The sequence below is a fragment of the Bos indicus x Bos taurus genome, chromosome 1 (assembly GCF_003369695.1).
Source record: "Bos indicus x Bos taurus breed Angus x Brahman F1 hybrid chromosome 1, Bos_hybrid_MaternalHap_v2.0, whole genome shotgun sequence".
NCBI classification, from domain to species: Eukaryota; Metazoa; Chordata; class Mammalia; order Artiodactyla; family Bovidae; genus Bos; species Bos indicus x Bos taurus.
In genome coordinates, this window is record NC_040076.1 from 66,110,499 (window position 1) to 66,134,594 (window position 24,096).

General features: G+C 38.3%; 1 protein-coding gene across 2 annotated transcripts in view; it reads left to right on the forward strand.

The window, feature by feature from the left end:
* SLC15A2 (solute carrier family 15 member 2) overlaps positions 1-24,096 on the forward strand; it is a 43,312-nt gene that overhangs the window by 5,491 nt on the left and 13,725 nt on the right. Inside the window, exons 4-17 of one of the 2 annotated variants that reach the window (XM_027533052.1) lie at positions 4,872-4,964; positions 7,733-7,832; positions 9,895-9,985; positions 10,264-10,341; positions 15,085-15,167; positions 15,846-15,932; positions 16,106-16,195; positions 16,285-16,329; positions 17,609-17,641; positions 18,360-18,448; positions 19,775-19,856; positions 22,139-22,273; positions 23,198-23,362; positions 23,514-23,560. In XM_027533052.1, the coding sequence (XP_027388853.1) occupies positions 4,872-4,964; positions 7,733-7,832; positions 9,895-9,985; positions 10,264-10,341; positions 15,085-15,167; positions 15,846-15,932; positions 16,106-16,195; positions 16,285-16,329; positions 17,609-17,641; positions 18,360-18,448; positions 19,775-19,856; positions 22,139-22,273; positions 23,198-23,362; positions 23,514-23,560 (1,218 nt within the window). The remainder of the gene's footprint in view (positions 1-4,871; positions 4,965-7,732; positions 7,833-9,894; positions 9,986-10,263; positions 10,342-15,084; positions 15,168-15,845; positions 15,933-16,105; positions 16,196-16,284; positions 16,330-17,608; positions 17,642-18,359; positions 18,449-19,774; positions 19,857-22,138; positions 22,274-23,197; positions 23,363-23,513; positions 23,561-24,096) is intronic. The other variant, XM_027533144.1, reaches the window with a different exon arrangement.

A 24,096-nucleotide genomic window follows, 5' to 3' on the forward strand; every position in this document is an offset into this window, starting at 1 on the left:
ACTCTCAAGAGTCTTCTCCAACACCACAGTTCAAAAGCATCAATTCTTCAGCGTTCAGCTTTCTTTATAGTCTAACTCCCACATCCATACATGACCACTGGAAAAACTATAGCCTTGACTAGATGGACCTTTGTTGACAAAGTAATGTCTCTGCTTTTTAATATGCTGTCTAGGTTGGTCATAACTTTTCTTCCAAGGAGTAAGCGTCTTTTAATTTCATGCTGCAATCACCATCTGTAGTGATTTTGGAGCCCCCCAAAATAAAGTCAGCCACTGTTTCCACTGTTTCTCCATCTATTTGCATGAAGTGATGGGACCAGATGCCATGATCTTCGTTTTCTGAATGTTGAGCTTTAAGCCAACTTTTTTACTCTCTTCTTTCACTTTTATCAAGAGGCTCTTTTTTATTTTATTTTATTTTATTTTTAAACTTTACATAATTGTATTAGTTTTGCCAAATATCAAAATGAATCCATCACAGGTAAACATGTGCTCCCCATCCTGAACCCTCCTCCCTCCTCCCTCCCCATACCATCCCTCTGGGTCGTCCCAGTGCACCAGCCGCAAGCATCCAGTATCGTGCATTGAACCTGGACTGGCAGTTCTTCTTCACTTTCTGCCATAAGGGTGGTGACATCTTAGGGCAGAATAATATAGTGCAGTGCAATATAATCCAGTTAGATTCAATTTAATTTCATTGATTTTAATATAATAAATGTTTATTGAGCAGCTTCTATTTGTCCAAAGAACTGTGAGGGATAAGCAGATAAGACATAATACCTGCTTCACATTGCTCATGGTCAACTAGCTTTAATACAGAACAGATTATGGTAAGTGCAATAATAGTATAAGTCATCTTTTTATCCTATTGAAATTCCTCTTTCTAAGATCACTGGTAATGATGCCATCAAACTGAGTGATCTTTTGTAAATTCTTATTCATGTTGAGCATTTTAGTCTGTTTATTGCTCCTATATTCTTGAAACTTCCTGGGCTTCTCTAACACTGTATTTTCTGGTTCTTTTACTTTTTTGGATTCTTCCAAATTTGGCTGTTTTTTTTTTTTTTTTTTTGCTTTTTGTTTACTTCACTCTTTCCTGAATGTAGGCATTTCCCCAGTGTATACCTTTTACCCTTTTCCCTTTCTCCAGATTTTCCCTTAGCAAGTTCTGTGTGTCAGTTTTAGCTATATGCTGATGTCTCCTCAAACTCTATAATCTTAACCTATCACTCAAGCCCCAAGTGTGCATTGTAACTGCACATTAGCATTCATCTCCTGGATATTCCACCTTATCCTCTCTCCTAGCTTCCCTATACTTCTGCATCCAATCAGCTTTTAAATTCTACCAATTCTGTTTCTATATTATGTCTCATATTCCTCCTACCTCAACACTGAGTCACAACTACTCTAGTTTTGGTTGTATTTAGGCTCTGAACTGGACTATTATAATGGATATGTGTGACGTTTTCATTGTTTCCCATAATCGTTGTTCATAATTGAATCCTTGCACTACTGTCAAATTAATTTTCCTAAAAGAAATCTCCATTCACATTACTACCCTGCTAAACATTTCTACTTACACGTTGTCTACTAATCTCATCCAACTTACCTTTCTGCTCTTACTGTCATACTTACTCCCTTTCAAGAATGTCCAATAGATGAACCAAATACTAATATTTACCTAATAATAGCCAGGAACATCTCTTTTCCATGTCTGTTTGCATAGTTTCTACTTCATGAAATCTCTTTCTTCCCCAGCCTTCCACATCCAAACTCTTTAAGGCTCAGTTCACATGCCACCTATGCAATGGAATATCCTCTGCCCCTTACTTTTCACCACTAACCAGAATTAATCTAATATTCTCTGAACTCCGTATTTTTCACCCTCACATGACAAATTCTCTCTTATAATAACTATGTGTATATGAATCTAATATCTTCTTCCAAACACTTAGAAAACAGCCTCATTTATAGTTTTTTATCCACAGCACTTAAAACAGTGCCTGGTACATAGGAGGCCCACAAAAAACATTTCAGTTAGTAAATATATCACCCTCAGATGAACACAGGCAGAAGACTGTGGGCAGGGTAGGTGTGGGCAGGTGTGAAGATGACTTTTATTTTGTTGTGGGTATTGTGGTTGCTTTTAAAATAACAAAATTCTTTGAGGAATGAATAGGTATCTCTTTCAGAGGAAAGTGGGTTGGAGAAAACATGAATAACTTGTTCTTTAGGGATGTGTGGGGGTGTGGTGAGCTCACATGTCCAAAGACAATGATGACAAAAACATGAACAAACAAATATTTCAAACTCCTTTCCTTTTCTTCAGAAGTTAGCTTCAGGATGAAAAGTTTCCCGTAACATTAGAAACATTGCTCAGACCTTCAAACCACAATTTTCTGAATTTAGTACACAGCATATATTAAAGGTACTTCCTCTATATGAAGTCCCAGAATCCTAGCTTTGTTAAGAGAAAATGGGCACCCACGGTCCCTGACTTTTGTACAAGGAACTCACTGTGTCAGGAGAGAGGTGAAACTTCCTTCAGGGCTACATGTAGGAGAAAGTAGCCAATAGATACACAATGAAAAACAACTTTTTAAACATGGATACTGGCTTTTTACTGTTTCTATAAGTATCTACTGAGAAGGTTAACTACATGCTCAGATGCTATTTTTGATGCCAAGTTGCTTTTAAGAGAGAATAACATTTTTAGTCATAGTCCCTAGTGTTGGTTTATACCTGTGACCTGTGCCTGTCAGTCTGGTCTCCTGATCATAGCAATCACTAAAAGTCACTCTCTTAAGTGTGTTTTGCCAAATACTTTTGGATGTCTTTTCTACACTTCCTCTTTCTCTGAGTGGGTCTATAGCATATCCTTCCCCCTATCTTTTTTGTCTAGTCAGAGCTGACCCTCTTTATGTTAGGTCTCTTCCTTTGTCACAGTAGGTCTCTGCCTATTGCACATACTCCTTCTCAGTTCCTAAACTCTAATTTAAAATGTCTCTGGCTTTTTATATTCTTATGGAGAAATAAAATTTAAAACTTCTTTCTTTCCCCTTTCCTTTTTCCACATTAACTTGTTCATAAAACTGAAAGAATGCGGACTGTAAGAAAGAAGTTCTAGACCTAATTCTAATCCTAATTAGCATGGCACTTTAAAAATGTCCTTTGACTTCTGTGCATTTCACTTTCCTCATTTGCAAATGGAAGACTGAAGTCTGGCTGAAGCAGATCTCTGTCCTGTGGTTAGGACTGTAATATCCCCAATGACAACTGCATTTCAAATGCAGAATTTCCAAGTCTCTCTTGACTTCTTTTTCTGTTAAAGTTCTCTGCTGTTAGCTTCCTCACTTATATTCTTCATATTTTAGACTAATTCCTTGAATCTTTTACCTAGAAGGTAGGCTTGTTTTTCTTTTAAGGCAATTACACTTCTCTCACTTGTTTAGTCCAACAATCTGATATTGCCCTGATCTCCCAACACAGACTATCACTCCAGCTCAGACTCCTTTTGTTTTTTCTCTGTGATGATTTAGCATACATCATCTATTTTGTGTTCATAATAGCTGGCCTTTTCTCAGTTACTTTTTATTCCGTTTCTTTCTATTCATTCTTTTTGTTCCAATGAAGAAAACTTTTCTACAGAAGACACTACAAGGCCTTTTAGGAAAGCCTGTCCCTTCCTTTTTCTTATCTCCTATTTCCCATTATAAACCCTCTAAGATCCTTTCCCTGGTGAGCCAACCTAGGAATATTTAGCATTTAGAATGAGAAATCCACATCCTGAGGTTTCTGGCATCTCCAGCCTCTCTTTGCTATCTTCATTCCATTTTTTTGTATTCCACTTTAGCACATGGTACTTTAAAATTTGCAGAAGTAAGCTATATAATTTCTAAGGTTCCTTCTAGTACTAATATTCTACTTATATGTAAAGAGAATTCTGGTGTCCCAATACACATAATACATATTGTATATTTGATTGCATGCCGTGTTTCAGTGTGTGTATCTCAACGCAGGTTCCTACTGGAATTCCTCACTCTTTCACTTACTAGTTGTCATTCAGATCTTTTTTTGAAAAACAATATAACGTTTGGGGGGAATGGATACACATATATGTATGGATGAGTCCCTTTCTTTGCTGTGCCCCCGAAACAATGTTAGTTGGCTATGCTCCAATAAAAAATATAAAATACTCCAATATAATATACTCCAATATAAAATAAAAAGTTAAAAAAGAAAGAAAGAACAACATAACAGTAAGTCCCTATCAACTGCATGAGCTATGTATCACTGAACAGTATGTTCAAAGGCCCTGGCTCCTTTCTTACCCTTGCGAAATAGTCCATGAGGAAACTGTGGTGGGGATTACAATAACCTAAGTATTCAAATTAAACCCTTTACCTCTTTATCCCAGTGACTGTGTTTAAAGAAAGTTCTTTGTTCCCTTATTTTCCTGTTTATGTGATTCTTTCTCATTCCTTGGGGAAAAACCTGAGGTCAAACATATCCTGTTCTTCTGGTTCTCCTTTCTTAAAACATTATCTCTCACTACAGATCAAATCTGTTCATGATATATCTGTACAAGATCAGGGATTCTCTGTGTGGGGTAGGTAGGAAAAAACAGAAAGCATGAGAAAAGGATGTCCCTAATGCTATAGGGTGAAGAGTTACTGTGCCTTTTTCTAGTCTGTTTGCTTCATTCGCCATTATTATTTATATTTGCATTTCTCATATAATTCTTTCCTCCTCCACCCCTTCCTCCTCCTGCTCCATTTATCCTGGCACTGAGAACAGTATGAACTCTGAGTCTGTATTGCTCAAATCTCTGAATTCTGTTTGTAGACTGACGGATTTAACTTTCTCAACAGGACAATCATCTATCTCTCCTTGGTGTATGTGCTTGGCCATGTGATTAAGTCCATGGGTGCCTTACCAATACTGGGGGGACAAATGTTACACACGTAAGTAAAATCATGTAAATCATGTAGATATCATGTAATCATAAACCTCCTCATTGGAAAAGAACCACTTTCCTCCATTGGACAGGTAAATGTTTCATGGATTCATTATAGATGTTTCTCTATCTTACTAGAGATGTCTCTTTATTTTACAACCTACTATTTTACTGGGCTTCCCTGGTGGCTCAGAGGTTAAAGCGTCTGCCTGTAATGCGGGAGACCTGGCTTCAATCCCTGGGTCAGGAAGATCCCCTGGAGAAGGAAATGGCAACCCACTCCAGTATTCCTGCCTGGAGAATCCCATGGACGGAGGAGCCTGGTGGCCTACAGTCCACAGGGTCACAAACAGTTGGACACGACTGAGCGACTTCACTCACTTTTTTATTTTTTATTTTTATGTATATATATTTTTTGCCTTTTGCGGTCATATTTGTTTTTAATTTATATTTATTTTAATTGGAGGCTAATTACTTTACAATATTGTATTGGTTCTGCCACACATCAACATGAATCCACCACGGGCGTACACGTGTTCCCCATTCTGAACCCCCCTCCCACCTCCCTTCCCATACCATCCCTCCGGGTCATCCCAGTGCTCCAGCCCCAAGGATCCTGTATCAAACCTGAACTGGTGATTCGTTTCTTATATGATATTATACATGTTTCCATGCCATTCCCCCAAATCATCCCACCCTCTCCCTCTCCCACAGAGTCCAAAAGACTCTTCTATACATCTGTGTCTCTTTTGCTGTCTCTCATATAGGGTTATCGTTACCATCTTTCTAAATTCCATATATATGCGTTAGTATACTGTATTGGTGTTTTTCTTTCTGGCTTACTTCACTCTGTATAATAGGCTCCAGTTTCATCCACCTCATTAGAACTGATTCAAATGTATTCTTTTTAATGGCTGAGTAATATTCCATTGTGTATATGTACCACAGTGTTCTTATCCATTCATCTGCTGATGAACGTCTAGGTTGCTTCCATGTCCTGGCTATTATAAACAGTGCTGCGATGAACATTGGGGTACACGTGTCTCTTTCAATTCTGGTTTCCTCAGTGTGTATGCCCAGCAGTGGGGTTGCTGGGTCACTATTTTATTATACCAAATTGGTTAAGAAAAAATATTTAACTAGTTGAACTCTTTCCTGCTTTATCTGAGCTCATGTGTTTTTATTAAATATTTGGAGACTTGTAGAATGCTCAGTTAGCATCCTTTTCACAGAAGCTCTACATATGCTTGAAGACATGAAAATCTTCATGCCCTCCGTATTCCTTCACCTGTTTACCCATCCACACATTGTACTTTAACAGAGTTTTAAAAAATGTCCATGATACTTCTTTATAGTATATTGTAGAATTAATATTCAAAGCTTGAATTATTTCCATTTATGTGTAGTTCCATATATTCCAGTTGCTGTGTCCCTCTTTGTTAAGTTATTGATGTTTATGATGCCAGAGAATCTTGATAGGCTCTGACGTTTGTTGGTTCAGTCAGAGAAGATTAGACTTGTTCATGAAGCAGGTTATCTATATTTGTGTTTATAATGTGGCTAGACATGTATTCTCCATTGAGTTAAGAATTTTGTTTGAGATTTAATGGATATTAGCTTAAGCTCAACATTCAGAAAACAAAGATCATGGCATCCAGTCCCACCACTTCATGGGAAATAGATGGGGAAACAGTGGAAACAGTGTCAGACTTTATTCTTCTGGGCTCCAAAATCACTGCAGATGGTGACTGCAGCTATGAAATTAAAAGATGCTTACTCCTTGGAAGGAAAGTTATGACCAAGCTAGATAGCATATTGAAAAGCAGAGACATTACTTTGCAAACAAAGCTCCATCTAGTCAAGGCTATGGTTTTTCCAGTGGTCATGTATGGATGTGAGAGTTGGACTGTGAAGAAAGCTGAGTGCTGAAGGATTGATGCTTTTTGAACTGTGGTGTTGGAGAAGACTCTTGAGAGTCCCTTGGACTGCAAGAAGATCCAACCAGTCCATTCTGAAGGAGATCAGCCCTGGGATTTCTTTGGAAGGACTGATGCTGAAGCTGAAACTCCAGTACTTTGGCCACCTCATGAAAAGAGTTGACTCATTGGAAAAGACTCTGATGCTGGGAGGGATTGGGGGCAGGAGGAGAAGGGGACGACAGAGGATGAGATGGCTGGATGGCATCACCGATTCGATGGACGTGAGTCTGAGTGAACTCCGGGAGTTGGTGATGGACAGGGAGGCCTGGCGTGCTGCAATTCATGGGGTCGCAAAGAGTCAGACACGACTGAACAACTGAACTGAACTGAACTGAGATACCTTGTTATTGTTGTTCCATCAGAAATCACTGACATTTCTTCCATTAGTTATGACTAACTTAAGATTTTATTTTGTGGTTACTAAGAATATGTGGGATAAAGGTTCACAAGGTCTTTCTATTGACATGTCCCTTTGACTATGATGATACTGAGAACAGTCTTAACTCTGGAGGTCCTTGAGTATCGGCTTCTATATGTTGTACACATGAGGTAAATTAAACTATCAGGGACAAAATCTTCCCATGTAATGATACTTTCTGGCAGAAACTCAAGGATTATGAAGATAAGTGCTCCTGAGTCTCTCCCAGGAGGAAGCCATTGGGAAGTGCCCACAATATAGAAATGTGAAGGAGGTCGTGCCCTTGTACACATATTTTTTTCTCTTATAGCTCTATATTCCATTTCTACAGTTGTGTTTAGTATCAGTATGGTTAGTACTCTCACATTTCCATTTCAGAGTCCTGTCAATGGTCGGCCTGAGTCTAATAGCTTTGGGGACAGGAGGTATCAAACCCTGTGTGGCAGCTTTTGGTGGAGACCAATTTGAAGAAAAACACGTAAGAGTCCTGTCATTTCTGTATTTTCAAGAATTAGAGCAGGCATTAAATGACAGGTAGCCATTTGCTAAGACTGAAGTAATCCAGTAGTTAGAACATATCTGAGTAGTGTTCAGTGCTGGGTTCAGTACTGATCATTAATGAAGAGAAAAATGGAAACATTTCAAAGGAATATGACCAGGACTAAAAAGATGCAGCTTAGGAAGAAAAATTGATGGAAATGAAGATATTTAGACTGGATAAGATAAGACTTAAAAGAGAATATTATAACTATCTATAGATACTGGAAGTTGTTGTTTAGTCACTCAGTTGTGTCCAACTCTTTGTGACCCCATGGGCTGCAGCACGCCAGGCATCCCTGTCCATGGGATTTTCCAGGTGAGAGTACTGGAGTGGGTTGCCATTTCTTTCTCCAGAGGATCTTCCCAACCCAGGGATCAAACCTATGTCTCCTGCATTGCAGGCAGATTCTTTACCTTCTGAGTTACTCCCTTTATATAGATATTGGAAGGATGTCAGTAATTAAACCAAAGATCAATGAGAGAAAGCTATAGGAAGTTAGCTTTTCACTTGGTGAAAGGAAAAACTTCAAATATTAATGAGTTCACTCTCACTTAAGGTATTTAAGAAGTTACATGGTCATCACTTTGGGAATGGGAGGTGATAAGTAGTTTGGAGATGATATAAGCATCTCTAGCTTTGGGATTCTATGAAGGAGAAAATGACCATTTGGAATAAAACAGAATGAATATCTTTAGATGATCCTGTCTTGATGATCATTCCTTCTTTTCCTAGACACTTTCCACTGTCCATGGGGGATGGGGGGACAGTATGAATAAAGGTAAAAACATACCTGTTAAGGAAGCAGTGACAACTAGGCAAGGAAAATACTCTATTCTTAGATCAACCAACATTTCTAGCTTCCTCTTTTTACCTCTCAGTTTTCCTTTTTGACAGTCTTCATGTATTATTCCCTCTTCTATAGCTATTTATCATGTTTCTTTTATCATGTTTGTTTTTTACTCTTGTTCTTTCTCTGTATCATGTCTTCCTGCATTTCTCTAACCTTTCAGACCATGTGGGTTATTTTATATTCTTTTTTTTTTTTTATATTCTTTATCTACCCAAGGGTTCATAGATTATAATTGCTTGCTCACCTTAGAGAAATCACCAAACTCTGGCAAGTGGGATTCTATGCACAATGAATTCTACACATAGATGAATGGAGCAGGTTTAAATGGGGACCAGAAGAGGAAGCAGAACACACCATAAATGGAAAATGGAGATTGTGCTGATGTGTCAGGGGAGTCAGAATGAAGCACAGAAGTGCATAATGAATAAAGTGTCAGCAACTTTATTTGAAAGCTGCTTCATTTTGTAAGTGCTCCACAAAGATATTTCAGTAATAGGACAAACCCACTTCCAAGTTTCCACTGGCCACTGCCCAGCCCACAGACTTTCTTTAATAGTCTCTGGCAGACTTCCCATGAGCATTAGGTAAATTATTCTGTTTGATCAACAATTTACTCAACTGTTCCATATTCTAGTCCTATTCCTACCACACATTCCACAAAATCTATTATTTAACTCAGCCACTCATTCACTAACTTAATTCAGTTTAATAAACATTTACTGAATCTAAGATAAGACAGGTGCTATGCTAGTGATGCTTGTGAGGATTACAGAAAGTAATGTTTTTTTTTTTTTCTGCTCTAAAGGAACTCTCAACCTACTGAAACAGAAATTTAATACAGAGACTAATACTAGAATAAACACTATAGGACACAGTACATAGACATAGTATACAAGATGATCATTTTTGCCAATATAAAAGGGTAAAAAAATGTTAAAGATGATTGTACTAGGGTGTGAAAGATAGAGAAATGTTTATTTTGGGTCAGCAAGATATGTGTTAAAATATCTAATATGACATTCACATACTTTGGAGACAGTATCTGAATCGTACCTCTTAATGAGTCTGAAGAGGTGGGGGGTGGACCAAGGAGGCACATTGAACTGATGATTTGTCCTGTTTTGGCTTTTTTTTTTTTTTTTTTTTCAGGCAGAGGAACGGACTAGATACTTCTCAGTCTTCTACCTCTCCATCAATGCAGGGAGCTTGATTTCTACATTTGTCACACCCATGCTGAGAGGTTGGGATCTTTTCTGAGGGCCTCTGTATAAGCTTTACTCTGCCCAGCCAGAATTCCGTTCAAGGCTTCTTACTGTCCACCTTCTCCTTTTATATGAGTTTGAAAATCTGAGCAAATTTCTTTTAATCTTGATTTGTCTGGCCCAAAAGAAGGATTATGGATTAGGTGTTGGGAGGAAAGAAGATGGCTATGTCTATGACCTCAAAAACCTGAGCTTACAGAACAGAACATCAAAAATTTAAGATTCAGGATTAATTTGGTTCTGTTTTTTCCTGTAGGAGATGTGCAGTGTTTTGGGAAGGACTGCTACGCATTGGCTTTTGGAGTTCCAGGATTGCTTATGCTGATAGCTCTTGGTAAGTGCAGTGAAGGAAACTAATAACCACTGATGCCTTCCACGTGGAAAGCATGAGTAAGCACTATACACAGACTATTTTATTTAGTCCTCATGCAAACCTATTAGGTGTTATTGTAGGGGTTTCCCCTAGACATTGTAGATAAATTAACTGAATAAAGTTAGAAGCCTTAAAAAAAATAGTGCCCACAGTTATATAATAAGCTTCCTGAGAGTTTTAAAAAGACTGATCCTTGGATGCCATGTAGAACCAAATAAATCAGGATCTCTGTGGGATACGGCTGTGGCATCTAAAATTTTTTAAGTATCTAGTTGATTCTAATTGTAGTCACAGTTGAGATGTACTGATCTACATTGCAATATATAATGAAGCAAAGAAAATAATCCTTCCTCTTGAACCAGCTTATTTCATCTGATAACTATCTGGTAACTGGAAGATGTAAAAACTTTTTGGGACTTTTAAAGCTTCTAGGGTCAGCTGTTTCTGCCTTGCTCTGCAATGCTTCCAAGAAGTTTGCTCCTGAGCAAAGAGAATAAGAGGAGTTGAATAAGTAGGGGAAAACTGATGCAACTTAGATCAAGTGGCATTCTCTTTACCACTGAGAAGCCAGCAATGGAAGAGGAAGAGGAATATATGCGTTGCTTAGTTTAAACAGTCTAAGGGGAAACTTGGACATGATTGTTTTTAATCATTGACCTGGAAACCTGTTCTCACACTGAGCCTGTGGGTGACACCCCCCTGGAGGATATCCAGTCCAAACACATAAAGAGCTCAATAAAGGATAAAGAGCCCAGAGGCTCAGCTGATTATTTTCAAACAGAGTTTGGGGGATAATAATATTACTCAGGCAAGTTGCAATTCCAATTCCAAGGAAATTTATGTGTTAGTTTAGGGCCCAGTGATAATACATTCTGCTTCCTTCTCTCTTCAAAGCCAAATATATTCCTAGTTTTCCTGATTAGTACTATGTCTTTTTCTCTGGATCATTGCACAATATTATTTACATATCATAGTAATTATGAAGATCAAAAGAGATGCTTTTGAAATGTTTACAAATTATGAAATGTTTAATTGAATGTTAAATGTTAAGTGTTAGCTGTCATCATTAGTTACTTCAGTTTTCTGGGTACTAATAAATCAGTTCTCTGATTTTTCACTATAATTTCATTTATTTGATTTTTTCACTCATTAATTCATTCAACAAACATCTATTTAATGAACATTTAATGTGTTAGATTCTGTGCTAGGTACTGGGATCACGTTGTTGAATTAGGTAGCTACAGAATTTATGCTTTCAAAGGATTTATTTGGTCCAGCAGGAAGAGGGAGACAGATAAGTAAACAGGATCTTTCAATATAGTATCATCACTGTCACAACTAGAGAAATACAGAGGAAGCTATAAGAACACAGAGGGATACCTAAGACTTTGAGGCTCAGAAAAGCTTTGCCTAAAGAAATGATAGGGAAGGTAAGACCTAAAGCATTAACAGCAGTTAATCAAAGAAGAGATTGAAAGTGAAACAAATAGGACATGGTATCTATAAGACAAAGGGTTGAGAAATAGTATGACATATTTGAAGGCCTTGAAGGAACAGAGGAGAAAGAGGAGAAACTGACAGAAACCAGATAATGAAAGGCTTTTAACTTATTAAGGAATTAGAACTTTATCAGGAGAATAGTAGGGAGCTTCAAAAGGGTTTTAAATAGAGGTATGATCGTTAGATGTTTATTTTTCAGTGGTATTTCTGACTGTAATGTGGAAAAAGAATGGATTAAGGGTGAGACAGAGGATACTCTTTGTCTTGATTATTGAATTTTGGGTACTTCCTTAAATTTTGTGCTCAAGGTGAGTGCCTACCTTGGCTCACCTTCTTCAGCACTGACAGAACTGACAAACTTGACATGATTAGATGTGTGAAAGTAAGAGAGAAGATAAGCCAGTATTGAATGCAGCATTCTGACGAGCAAATGGGTGGATAGTAGGAGTATGCTCTAAGGGAGACTAGGTTTGGGGCAATACTAATGAATTTAGTTTTGGACATGTAACATTTAGATGTTTTTGGAACATCTAATTGGGAGTACCAAACTTTTAAATCTATATTTATTTGGAAATACAGGTTTAAAGTCCAGAATAAATGTCTGGGCTATAGATATAGAGCCGGAGCTATTAGTATATGGATAGCAATTAAGTCAGGAAAATAGATGGAATGACTAAGAGTATGATAAAGGAGAACAAGGATAGGACCTTGAGGAATACCAATATTTAAAAGACAAACAAATGAGCTAAGCACCAGGCATTAGAAATAAACAAGTTATGGCAAGTATTTACAAGGAATTTTGTTGTCCTGGTGAAAAATTAAGTTCTCTTCACTGTGATAAGTGCAGAAATAAAGATATCTACAAGGATGTACAGCAAAGGCAATAAATAAGTTGCGCTGAAGCCATTCAAATAAAGATTCACTAAAGAAAAGTTGGGGAAGGGCTCTCCAGGTAGGGAAAAAAACCGCAAATGAAGAGGTATAAAACAGAACGTGGCATTTTGAAACCAGGGTGATTTCAGTAATAACGCAATCAGATCTTTAGGGGACAATCTCCATGGCATAAACCTTTAGAATAATGTTTCAAATCTGTATGGGAATGAGTCTTATTGTAATGAAAACTTAATAGTAATTAGTTTCTCCAATATGTGGATTGTCAACTCTTGATATGTTTATATTATTAATATTAAAGAGATTATTCAGTGTTAGGCATACTTTTATACAAGCCAGCACTTATTTATAAGTTGTTGTATTTCCTTTAAGATGAAAATGTGTTGACTCAAATTTTGTATTTGAATTAGGTAAAGGATTCAGCAGTTAAACAAAAAAAGTCAGGTAAAGAGGGGAAAGCCCACAGATGAGACTAAAAACAAATGTCCAAAGGAATAGTAGTTCTACCTTTGATACCAAGAGGATTTCAGGAAGGGAATCATTCAGAGTAACAAATGTTACTGACTGGGAAAGCAAGATAAGGGTGAAAAATGTCCATTAAATATGGGGACACAAAGGTCTTTGATTTGATGATAACAGTTATGGTAGACTGGTGGAGTTTCAAGAATAATTAGAGCAGGTTGGGAAGTGAATAAAATGAATGAAAGAGGAAACAGTAAGAAGTTACAGCTGAAAGGTGACATGGAGTCAGGAGAGGATATTAAGCATGCTTGATTATTATTAGGAACACTCCAGTAAAGAAAGATGTTGAAGATGTAAGGCAAGACAGTATGATCAATACGAAAGCACACATGGTAGAATTGTATTTACACAAGAGGAGGAACATTACCTTCACGTAACTGGAGAGAGGAGGGGCTGGGTATGGATACAAATATTAATAGATTTGGTGGCAGTTGAGGGAGTTTTCATTTGAAGCCTTCTATTTTCTTTGTGAAGTAAGAGGCAACAATGTCTACTAGTGGAAGTAAATGTTAGAGAAACTCAGGGTACCTACCCATCTTCATCAGTTAAGTGGCCTTCAAATTTAAGTGTGACCTTGTCAAGTTGATCACCTGACCTTCTTTTTATCACTCCATTGTCCATTTTAGACCAGAATTCCTGAGAAGTTCATCCCCTTTCTAGGATCATTATTAGTTTCAAGAGCTGTCTATTTCCCATCCAAAATTTTCTGCTTGTCAACATACCTTTTTTATCTGCCCACTTGTCTCTCAGGATTAGCATTCTTTATCTGAACTTTTTTTTTTTTAATCAACAATAAGAAGGCCATGCTAAGTCACTTCAGTCGTGTGCAACTCTGTGTGACCCCATAGACAGCAGCCCACCAGGCTCCTCCGTCCCTGGGATTCTCCAGGCAAGAACACTGGAGTGGATTGCCATTTCCTTCTCCAATGCATGAAAGTGAAAAGTGAAAGTGAAGTCACTCAGTCGTGTCCTACTCTTAGCAACCCCATGGACTGCAGCCCACCAACCTCCTCTGTCCATGGGATTTTCCAGGCAAGAGTACTGGAGTGGGGTGCCATTGCCTTCTCCGAACAAAGTTTAGTGATTTCAAAAATAAATAATGAAAAACAGTGTAGTTTCTGGCAATTTCCATCTGTGCAATCTTGTACAACTTGCTTAACTCCTTAACCCTTGATTTCTTTATGTGTAAAATCCTTTTCAGTTTAAATCAGTACTATTAAAATGCTTTACACTTTACATATAATAATAAACCTTCAAGAGATCATTATTGATAATAATAACCATCAGGATAATAATGAATTTGGGAAAATCCATTTCAGGAGTTAGGACTTACTAGGTAGGTCTTGGAAACAAGATTTTAATTTGGCGGCAGATAAGGAGAAACGAACAGGGATTAAGAAACTACTTGGTGGCCATTTTGAAAATAGAGGGTAGAAGTTGTGAGGTCCTATACGAGTCATAGCCCTGGGGATGCAGAGAGGGGACAGGCAGGAAATACACTGAAGACAGGGGGTCAGTGAAAGTTGATAATATATTAGATGTAGAGATGAGATAGAAGACGGAGAATTCAGAGGTGACTTTCATCTCTGTGATTACAGGAAAGTCTACACATTGACCATTTTATTTTTCTCTTGCTCCCATAGTTTTTATGACTCCAAAGTCAGGGAGCATCAGTCAGTTTCCACCCTTTATGAGATGTGTCAATCATTCCTACATTTCAGCAGTGTGTCCTTAGTGTTGACAACTAAATGTGCTAAATGAGAAGCTAAGAACTTTGTTTATCTACTGCAGTTGTGTTTGCAATGGGAAGTAAACTATACAGAAAACCACCTCCTGAAGGAAACATACTGAATCAAGTGGTCAAATGTATCTGGGTAAGTTCATGACTTGTTTGCCTGCCTTTTTCAATTACAAGAAAAGAAATGCGGTTCTGAGCCTATAGGCCTTTAAACATGGGTATACACTTTTCTCAATGACCTCTGCACTGCTTCTGTGACTTTTGGAAAGTGGGGTTGATCAAACATCATTCGATGCCTCTGCTGCTGCTGCTGCTAAGTCGCTTCAGTCGTGTCCGACTCTGTGCGACCCCATAGATGGCAGCCCACCAGGCTCCCCCGTACCTGGGATTCTCCAGGCAAGAACACTGGAGTGGGTTGCCATTTCCTTCTCCAATGCATGAAAGTGAAAAGTGAAAGGGAAGTCGCTTAGTCAGGTCCGACTCTTAGCGACCCCATGGACTGCAGCCTACCAGGCTCTTCCGTCCATGGGATTTTCCAGGCAAGAGTACTGGAGTGGGGTACCATTGCCTTCTCCAAGCTAAAAATAATATAATCATTTTTAAAAACTGGCAAAAGTTTTCTGAAATGTAGTTACATATGTTAAAATTGTATTTCAAATATTCTGAAATTCAATGTGTGATGAAATCAAACGGTTAGATTAAGTCAGTCAAAAGTATGTGTGTCTAAGGGAAGATACAGTGAAATGGAAAAGGCAGGGGAAGGGTTTTTTGTTTGTTTTTTTTCCTCTCTTCTGATATCTATGCTCTGCCCTAGTTTGCCATTTCCAGCCGTTTCAAGAACCATTCTGGGGACAATCCCAAGCGAGAGCACTGGCTGGACTGGGCAGCTGAGAAATACCCAGTAAGTTGAACTGCAGAAACATCTGATGCCTCCATAGAGTTTTTCCTAATAACCAAACTGATTCTCTCCTACTATTATTTGACCTCTTCTCTTACTGTTCTGGGCCATTTCTACTCCAAGCAAGAAATTCTTAATTGCCAATTCAGCCTATTCCTTCTTCCTCCTCTTTGCAGAAGCAGCTCATTATGGATGTGAAGGCACTGACCAGGGTACTGTTCCTTTATATCCCATTGCCCATGTTCTGGGCACTTTTGGATCAGCAGGTAAGAATAGTTCTTTTGAAAACTACCTCTTCCAGCCCCTTCTCTCTCAAAGGAAAGGGATTTCCTCTAATAGCATCTGTTTGCTGTAGGGCTCACGATGGACCTTGCAAGCCACCAGGATGAATGGGAATTTGGTGAGTAGAAGAGATTTTTCCCAGAGAAGTCTATCATTTATTTTTAATCCACACTAAGGGAAAATTTATTTGTGTTTTTGCCTAAAAAGTGACATAAGATTATACCTTTAGCATGAAGTTACTGGATAGGCAAAGTGACTATTATAAGACAGAATCTTATCTTTGAAAATCAGAAAGGTAAGGATGGAAAGGTTTCAGTGTATACAGGAAGCACTGAGACAATAGCAAATGAAGTGACAGGGAGTGGATAGTGATAGGGAGTAGATAGGGAGCAAATGAAGCCTGGGGAATGGATGTTTCCTTCCAACTATGCCCCACCAAAGCTCCCCTCTTACCTCAGTCAGTAAAGAATCTGCCTTCAATGCAGGAGACCTGGATTTGATTCCTGGGTCAGGAAGCTCCCCTGCAGAAGGAAATGGCAACCCACTCCAGTATTCTTGCCTGGAGAATTCCATGGACAGAGGAGCCTGGCAGGCTACAGTCCATGGACTCGCAAGAGTTGGACATGACTTAGCAACCAAACCACCACCACCAGGCACCCCAGGGCACAACTGATTGCTGTGACAACACAGTTGGCCCAGCCTCTCAGGCAGGGTTCACAGCAGGTATCCAGAGGTGGGATATTTTGTTCATGGATACAGAAATAATGGGAAAATTTTAAATATAATTTTCTCTTTTTAAAATTTTCATTCATTGACAAATTCTTCTCTCATTTATTCCCGCTGCCTAGATTATTGTATGTTCTCCTGCCATCTCACTTGTGAAGAAGGCAGGGTGGAATGATGCCAGGGTTTTATAAGCCAGTCTGTTTGGAGCTTGCCTAATATAATTTCATCTTTTCCCTTCCTCTGGCTGTCCAGGATTTACCATGGTTGTCTTCCTTTTGACCCTCTGAAGGGTCAAACTTTAAAAACACTGTGTGTCCATTGGAGACTTCACCCTAACCATGATACCTTTTTGTCCTTCACATCTTTACTGCCACAACTACAGTTACTGAGATGAATAAAAACACCCTGACTCTATTCTCTCTCAAGTTAAAAAAGCATAGTGCACAGAAAATAAGATTCTCCCTTATGCCCATCTGCCTTCAGAAGCCATAGTCTGAGCTTCTATTCCAGCCTATTCCCCCACATACCTTTACAAGGATAATAGTGGCTCTGAACCAAAGACCTGATGGATATTATCTTATGCTTCTCACCTGCTAATTAACAAGATTGTTGATCTAGGCTTTTTTTGTCTTTATGCCAATATCTTCATGTGATTTGTTGTCATGTTTCAGGGTTTCTTTGTGCTTCAGCCTGATCAGATGCAGGTAGGAGACTTCTCTATATTCTTGGGTACTTATTTTTTCCCTTATCTGTAACTTTATGTGTAGTAGGAGGATTACCAACCATAATTTGATGGTTTTTTTCCTTCTATGCTGAGGAGGGCTAAACATAGTGATGAAAATATTATCTTTAAGCCTCACACTTCTCTTTCATATCTTCCCTTAAGCAAGTAGCTCCTGCAAAAACTCCAGGGAGTTTTGAACTCACAGGGAAAGTGTAAGCATTGGATTTTTTTTTTCCATGTCAAGTATGATGTTGTCAAAGGAAATATAACACTTTGTTGTGTGAGCAATGAATTCAGAAGCCCTGTTTATTGGTGACTTCCAGTTATTTTTAACTCTTTGTTTTGTTCAACAATCCCCAATTCCTTCTTCTCTCTTTCCTTTCTCCTGACCATGACATTTTTCCCTTGGTTGTGAAACTGGATAAGATCAGAGCAAATGGGAGGGAAGAACTCCTAATTAATTGACAGAAAAACCAGTGCAGAGTGAAACTTGTTCCTTGGAATATTTGGAAGCTAACGTGCTATGCAGGGGTAATACATCTTGGGTATAAAGGGACTGAAAGATGCGGAATCATTCTGTACACTGTATGATGAAAGTGTGTTTGGATGTGAGAGAGTATGCACACATGCAGATGAAAGCACATGCTACACTCATAATAGAACACTTGTAACTAATTCTTTTTACCATCATGTTACAGGTGCTAAATCCCTTTTTGGTTCTTATCTTCATACCATTGTTTGACCTTGTCATTTATCGTCTGGTCTCCAAGTGTGGCATTAACTTCACGTAAGTGCTCACTATGGGCTTCCCAGGTGGCGCTAGTGGTAAAGAATCTGCCTGCCAATGTAGGAGAAATAAGGGACACGGGTTCAATCCCTGGGTCAGGAAGATCCCCTTGAAGAGGGCATGGCAACCCACTCCAGTATTCTTGCCTGGAGAATCCCATGGACATAGAAGACCAACAGGCTACAGTCCATGGGGTCACAAAGAGTCAGACATGACTGAAGCAACTTAACAAGCATGCACACAAGTGTTCACTATGCCTGTGTTACTCCAAATTGACTCATAATTTGCCCAGTTTGATAAAGAGTCAGTATCTTTTCTGCTTAGTAATGATTTATTTTGGTTTATCATTTTTCTGCTTCTGTTTATCCACATTAGATTAAATGCCCATTAACACTGGAGGATGGGAATTAGATCTAATTAATTCTTAACTTAGAGATTCCAAGCCATTACTGCAGATTTACATATGTGATGTTGAAAAGTTAGGAGTACACTTCATGGAAAGTCAAAAGTATGTGATTCGTCTCCTAAACCAACTTGTTGCTTTATACTTAAAAGTTGCTTCTTCAAAGAAGTTCAAAGTCTTTGATGATTAACTAATACCTTTAAATCTCTTACTGTCCCTATGAAACAAATGAAAGACCTCATATAAGAATGGGGATAGAAACTATTTTCCCCCTTTCTAAATAGAAGTGTTATTCTTTGTAAAGTTTGACAGAGGAGGGTGTTAAGTCATTTATAATTTCTGATTTAATAGCAATTTCCTTTTGATCATCATTTTATATATTCAAATGACTTTTTGCCATTTACTCATTCATTGAGCACCAAGTGCTTTGTAAAAGCACAAATCTTGCTCCTAAGGAGTTTATCCTTCAGTAAGGGAGCTAGAAAATATGCAATGTTATTGCACAAGATGAATTATGTTAAGTTAATATGTTAAGCCTAAGAAGGGAAACAAAGTGCCAGGAAATGCAGAGATGGAAGAGAGTGGCCAGTGTCAAGAAAAACTTATAAAGAAGAGGAAAAGAAGGTAATACATAGTAACTGGTATATATGGTAAATGTTCAATAATTCTGGCTATATTACTATTCTTTTTTCTATTATGATATAATAGATAGAAAAACCATCATAAATAAAGATGGGAAATTTGGTGTGTTACAAAGAATAGTTCAGTGTGACTCAAGTAAAGGTAGAAAGAAGGATATATGAAGGGGAGTACTAGGAAATACTTTGAAAGTAATTGAGAACAAATTAGGTAAGCTAAGGGGGTTTAGATTTTATTCTTTAGCACCTACAGTTTAGGTATAATTGCCACTGTTTCCTCTACAGATCACTTAGGAAAATGGCTGTTGGTATGATCCTAGCATGCCTGGCTTTTGCAGTTGCTGCTGCTGTAGAGATAAAAATTAATGTGAGTACAGTAAATCTTAAGCTCCATGAGGGCAGGATCATATCTATTTTGTTCATTTTTCTGACTTGTTCAATCTTGATTCACTGGGCCCTACCACAGTAGCTGTTTTACAGAAAGTGCATAATAAGTATTTGTGGCAAATGAGTAGATATAGGAGTAGAGCAGCAGTGTAAAATGAAGCCCACCTCCCACCTGAATGATGTAGGAATTTCCAAACACCAGTATCCAAGATATATAATCATCTCTTTGATACCTTACCAAACATTCAAATACCTTTTGGCAGGTTGAATAGTCACTATTGGGGAATGATGTATGGGGCCACAGCCAAGTCAAAAAGCATGGAGTTTGTTACCTGGCATCAGTGCTTATGGGGGATTCCCTGATAGCTCAGTTGATAAAGAATCCGCCTGCTATGCAGGAGATGTGGGTTCAATTCCTGAGTTAGGAAGATCCCCTGGAGTAGGAAAAGACTACAGAAGCAGAAGATATCAAGAAGAGGTGGCAAAAATACACAGAAGAGCTATACAAAAAAGATCTTCATGACACTGATAACCACGATAGTGTGATCACTCACCTAGAGCCAGACATCCTGGAATATAAAGTTAAGTGGGCCTTAGAAAGCATCACTATGAACAAAGCTAGTGGAGGTGATGGAATTCCAGTTGAGCTATTTCAAATCCTAAAAGATGATGCTGTTAAAGTGCTGCACTCAATATGCCAGCAAATTTGGAAGACTCAGCAGTGGCCACAGGACTGGAAAAGGTCAGTTTTCATTCCAATCCCAAAGAAAGACAATGCCAAAGAATGCTCAAACTACTGCACAATTGCACTCATCTCACATGCTAACAAAGTAATGCTCAAAATTCTCCAAGCCAGGCTTCAACAGTACATGAACCGAGAACTTCCAGATGTTCAAGCTGGATTTAGAAAAGGCAGAGGAACCAGAGATCAAATTGCCAACATCTGTTGGATCATCAAAAAAGCAAGAGAGTTCTAGAAAACCATCTATTTCTGCTTTATTGACGATGCCAAAGCCTTTGACTGTGTGGTCACAACAAACTGTGGAAAATTCTTCAAGAGATAGGACTACCAGACCACCTTACCTGCCTCCTGAGAAATCTATATGCAGGTAAAGAAGCCACAGTTAGAACTGGACATGGAAAAACGGACTGGTTCCAAATCAGGAAAGAAGTAAGTCAAGGCTGTATATTGTTACCCTGCTTATTTGCCTTATATGCAGAGTACATCATGTGAAATGCCAGGCTGGATGAAGCACAAGGTGGAATCAAGATTGCCAGGAGAAATATCAATAACCTCAGATATGCAGATGACACCACCCTTATGGCAGAAAGTGAAGAGGAACTAAAGAGCTTCTTAATGAAAGTGAAAGAGGAGAGTGAAAAAGCTGGCTTAAAACTCAACATTCAGAAAACTAAGATCATGGCATCCAGTCCCATCACTTCATGGGAAATAGATGGGGAAACAGTGAGAGACTTTATTTTCTTGGGCTCCAAAATCACTGCAGATGTTGACTGCAATGATGAAATTAAAGGTGATTGCTCCTTGGAAGAAAAGCTACGACAAACCTAGACAGCATATTAAAAAGCAGAGACATTACTTTGCCAACAAACGTCCATCTAATCAAAGCTATGGTTTTTTCCAGTAGTCATGTATGTATGTGAGAGTTGGACCATAAAGAAAGCTGAGTGTTGAAGAACTGATGCTTTTGAACTGTGGTGTTGGAGAAAACTCTTGAGAGTCCCTTGGACTGCAAGATCAAACCAGTCAATCCTAAAGGAAATCAATCCTGAATATTCATTGGAAGGACTGATTCTGAAGCTGAAACTCCAATACTTTGGCCACCTACTGCAAAGAGCTGACTCATTGGAAAAGACCCTGATGCTGGGAAGACTGAAGGCAGGAGAAGGGGATGTCAGAGGATCAGATGGTTGGATGGCATCACCAACTCAATGGACATGAGTTTGAGCAAACTCCAGGAGTTGGTGATGGACAGGGAAACGTGTGCTTCAGTTCATGGGGTCACAAAGAGTCATACATGACTGAGCGACTGAACTGCTCTGATCAGTGCTTACTACAGTGAGGTGGAGATTCCCGCTCCAAACTGCCTTCAGAGTTTTCAAAGCCAAATGCTCTTTAGAGGTAGAAAACTGTGTCCTCTTGACTAGATAATCTTGGCTATCAAGATAGTACTGCAGTATATGATCTCATTGTATCTCACGGGTGATTTGTTGGTAATTCTAACATGTGTTCTCTGTCCTAAGGAAATGGCCCCACACCAGCCAGATTCCCAAGAGATTTTCCTACAAGTCTTAAATCTGGCAGATGATGAGGTGAAGGTAACAGTGCTCGGCGATGAAAATAATACTCTGTTGGCAGAGTCCATCAAATCTTTCCAGGTGACATATGGACTTGAGTGAGTTAGAAACACATTCAGATTATGTGCCAAGGCAGCAGCATAATACAGTGGTTTATAGCATGCATTTGTTAAGTCGAAGTGCCCCAATCCAATTCCTGATTCTGTCACTCTGTAGTTATAAGACCTTGAACAAGTTATTTGTATCTCTAAGCCTCAGTTTTATCATCTGTAAAATGGCAGTAGTTTTTATGTCATAAGCTGTTGTAAGGATAAATATTATACGTAAAGTGCTTAGCATAAAGTCTGAGACATTGTAAGCTCTCAATAGGTAGTAATTTGTTTTAGTATTTCAAACTGCTTCCTACACACACCCTGTGGAAGAGTTTGGCTTGCATATTTTCACTTCTATATTATATATATTCTGAAATATTCATTTAAAAATGCTCTAATAAGATATACATTTATTATTAAAAATTAGGGAGTGTGTTAACAGATATAAAATCCACCTATAAGTCCATCACACAGAGATGAATTATAGATAGCAGTTTTGTATAAATGAATAAACAAATTTTTTTAAAGTATTGAAACACTATATGCTGTATTGACTTTGAATTTTTCTTAAGATAAACTGTATCAAAAGCATTTTCCTGTGTCCTTAGATAAACTTTGAGTATGTGGTGTTAATGGATACATAATACTCCATTCTGTGGAAATATCATAGTTTAGTAAAATATTTCCTTATTGGTATTTTAATTATTATAAGTAATCCTATTATGAACATCCTTACTCATAAGTCTTTATTCATGCCTGTAATTCATCCTATGATAGATTACCAGAAATGGTATTATGAAGTTAAAGAGTAATGTTGAAAATATCTGATGAGGTCAACTGCCCTGGTTTGCTATGAGATTGCAGTGTTCAAGGTGGAGTAGAAGGTGAATGTAACAGGCTCTTCATTCTGCAGAATATGCCACACTATTCCAAACTCCACTTGAAGACAAAAAGCCAGAATTTCCACTTCCAATTGAAATATCACAATGTGTCTGTCTACACTGATCATTCTGTGGAGGAGAAAATATGGTACACCCTGATCATTCGAGAAGATGGGGAAAGTATTTCTAGCATGATGGTAAGTGAGGAATGGCCTAATTTCCAAATTATCTTAGAGTATGATGACTGGCTTATCAATATCTTACCAAGGACATATCTGATGATCAAATTTTATGATTATCACTTCCTTCTAGACACTGATAACTGATTTTTACTTCCCTCTATTGTAGGTGAAGGATGAAGAAAACAAAACAAGCAATGGGATGACAGCCATGAGGTTTGGATGTCAAGGAGACCCAGGCCTCTCTGTTCTCTTGAATCTGGGGTCTCTTCTGAGCTGTGGGGCTTCAGAAGAGACCCCATATTCTTCATTCTGCAGAATATGCCACACTATTCGAGATGCCACTTAAAGACAAAAAAACAGAATTTCCATTTCCAATTGAAATATCACAATGTGTCTGTCTACAGAACTTCACATTCTGATTGTCTTGTACTAGGATGCTCTTTCCTAGAATGTCAGGAGGATTGGTGTCAAGGCATTTCCCCAGGGAACTGAGAGGCACAGATTCAAAACCAAGTCTTTTGGCTTGCTTTCTCAATGGTAATCAAAAATGACCCTGTGTCTATGTATGCCCCTCTGTGCTCTGTCACATGGATTGCTTCTACTGAATTTTATGCACTTATCTTGCTCTTAAGAAAAAAATTAAGTACTTCCTGTCTGTGATCCTCAGAGAGAAATTTAGAAGTAAATATTTCTCCCTTCATTACTGGAAGTTGAATATCTTTTATAGTTACTATGTTTTTAAAGTAAAA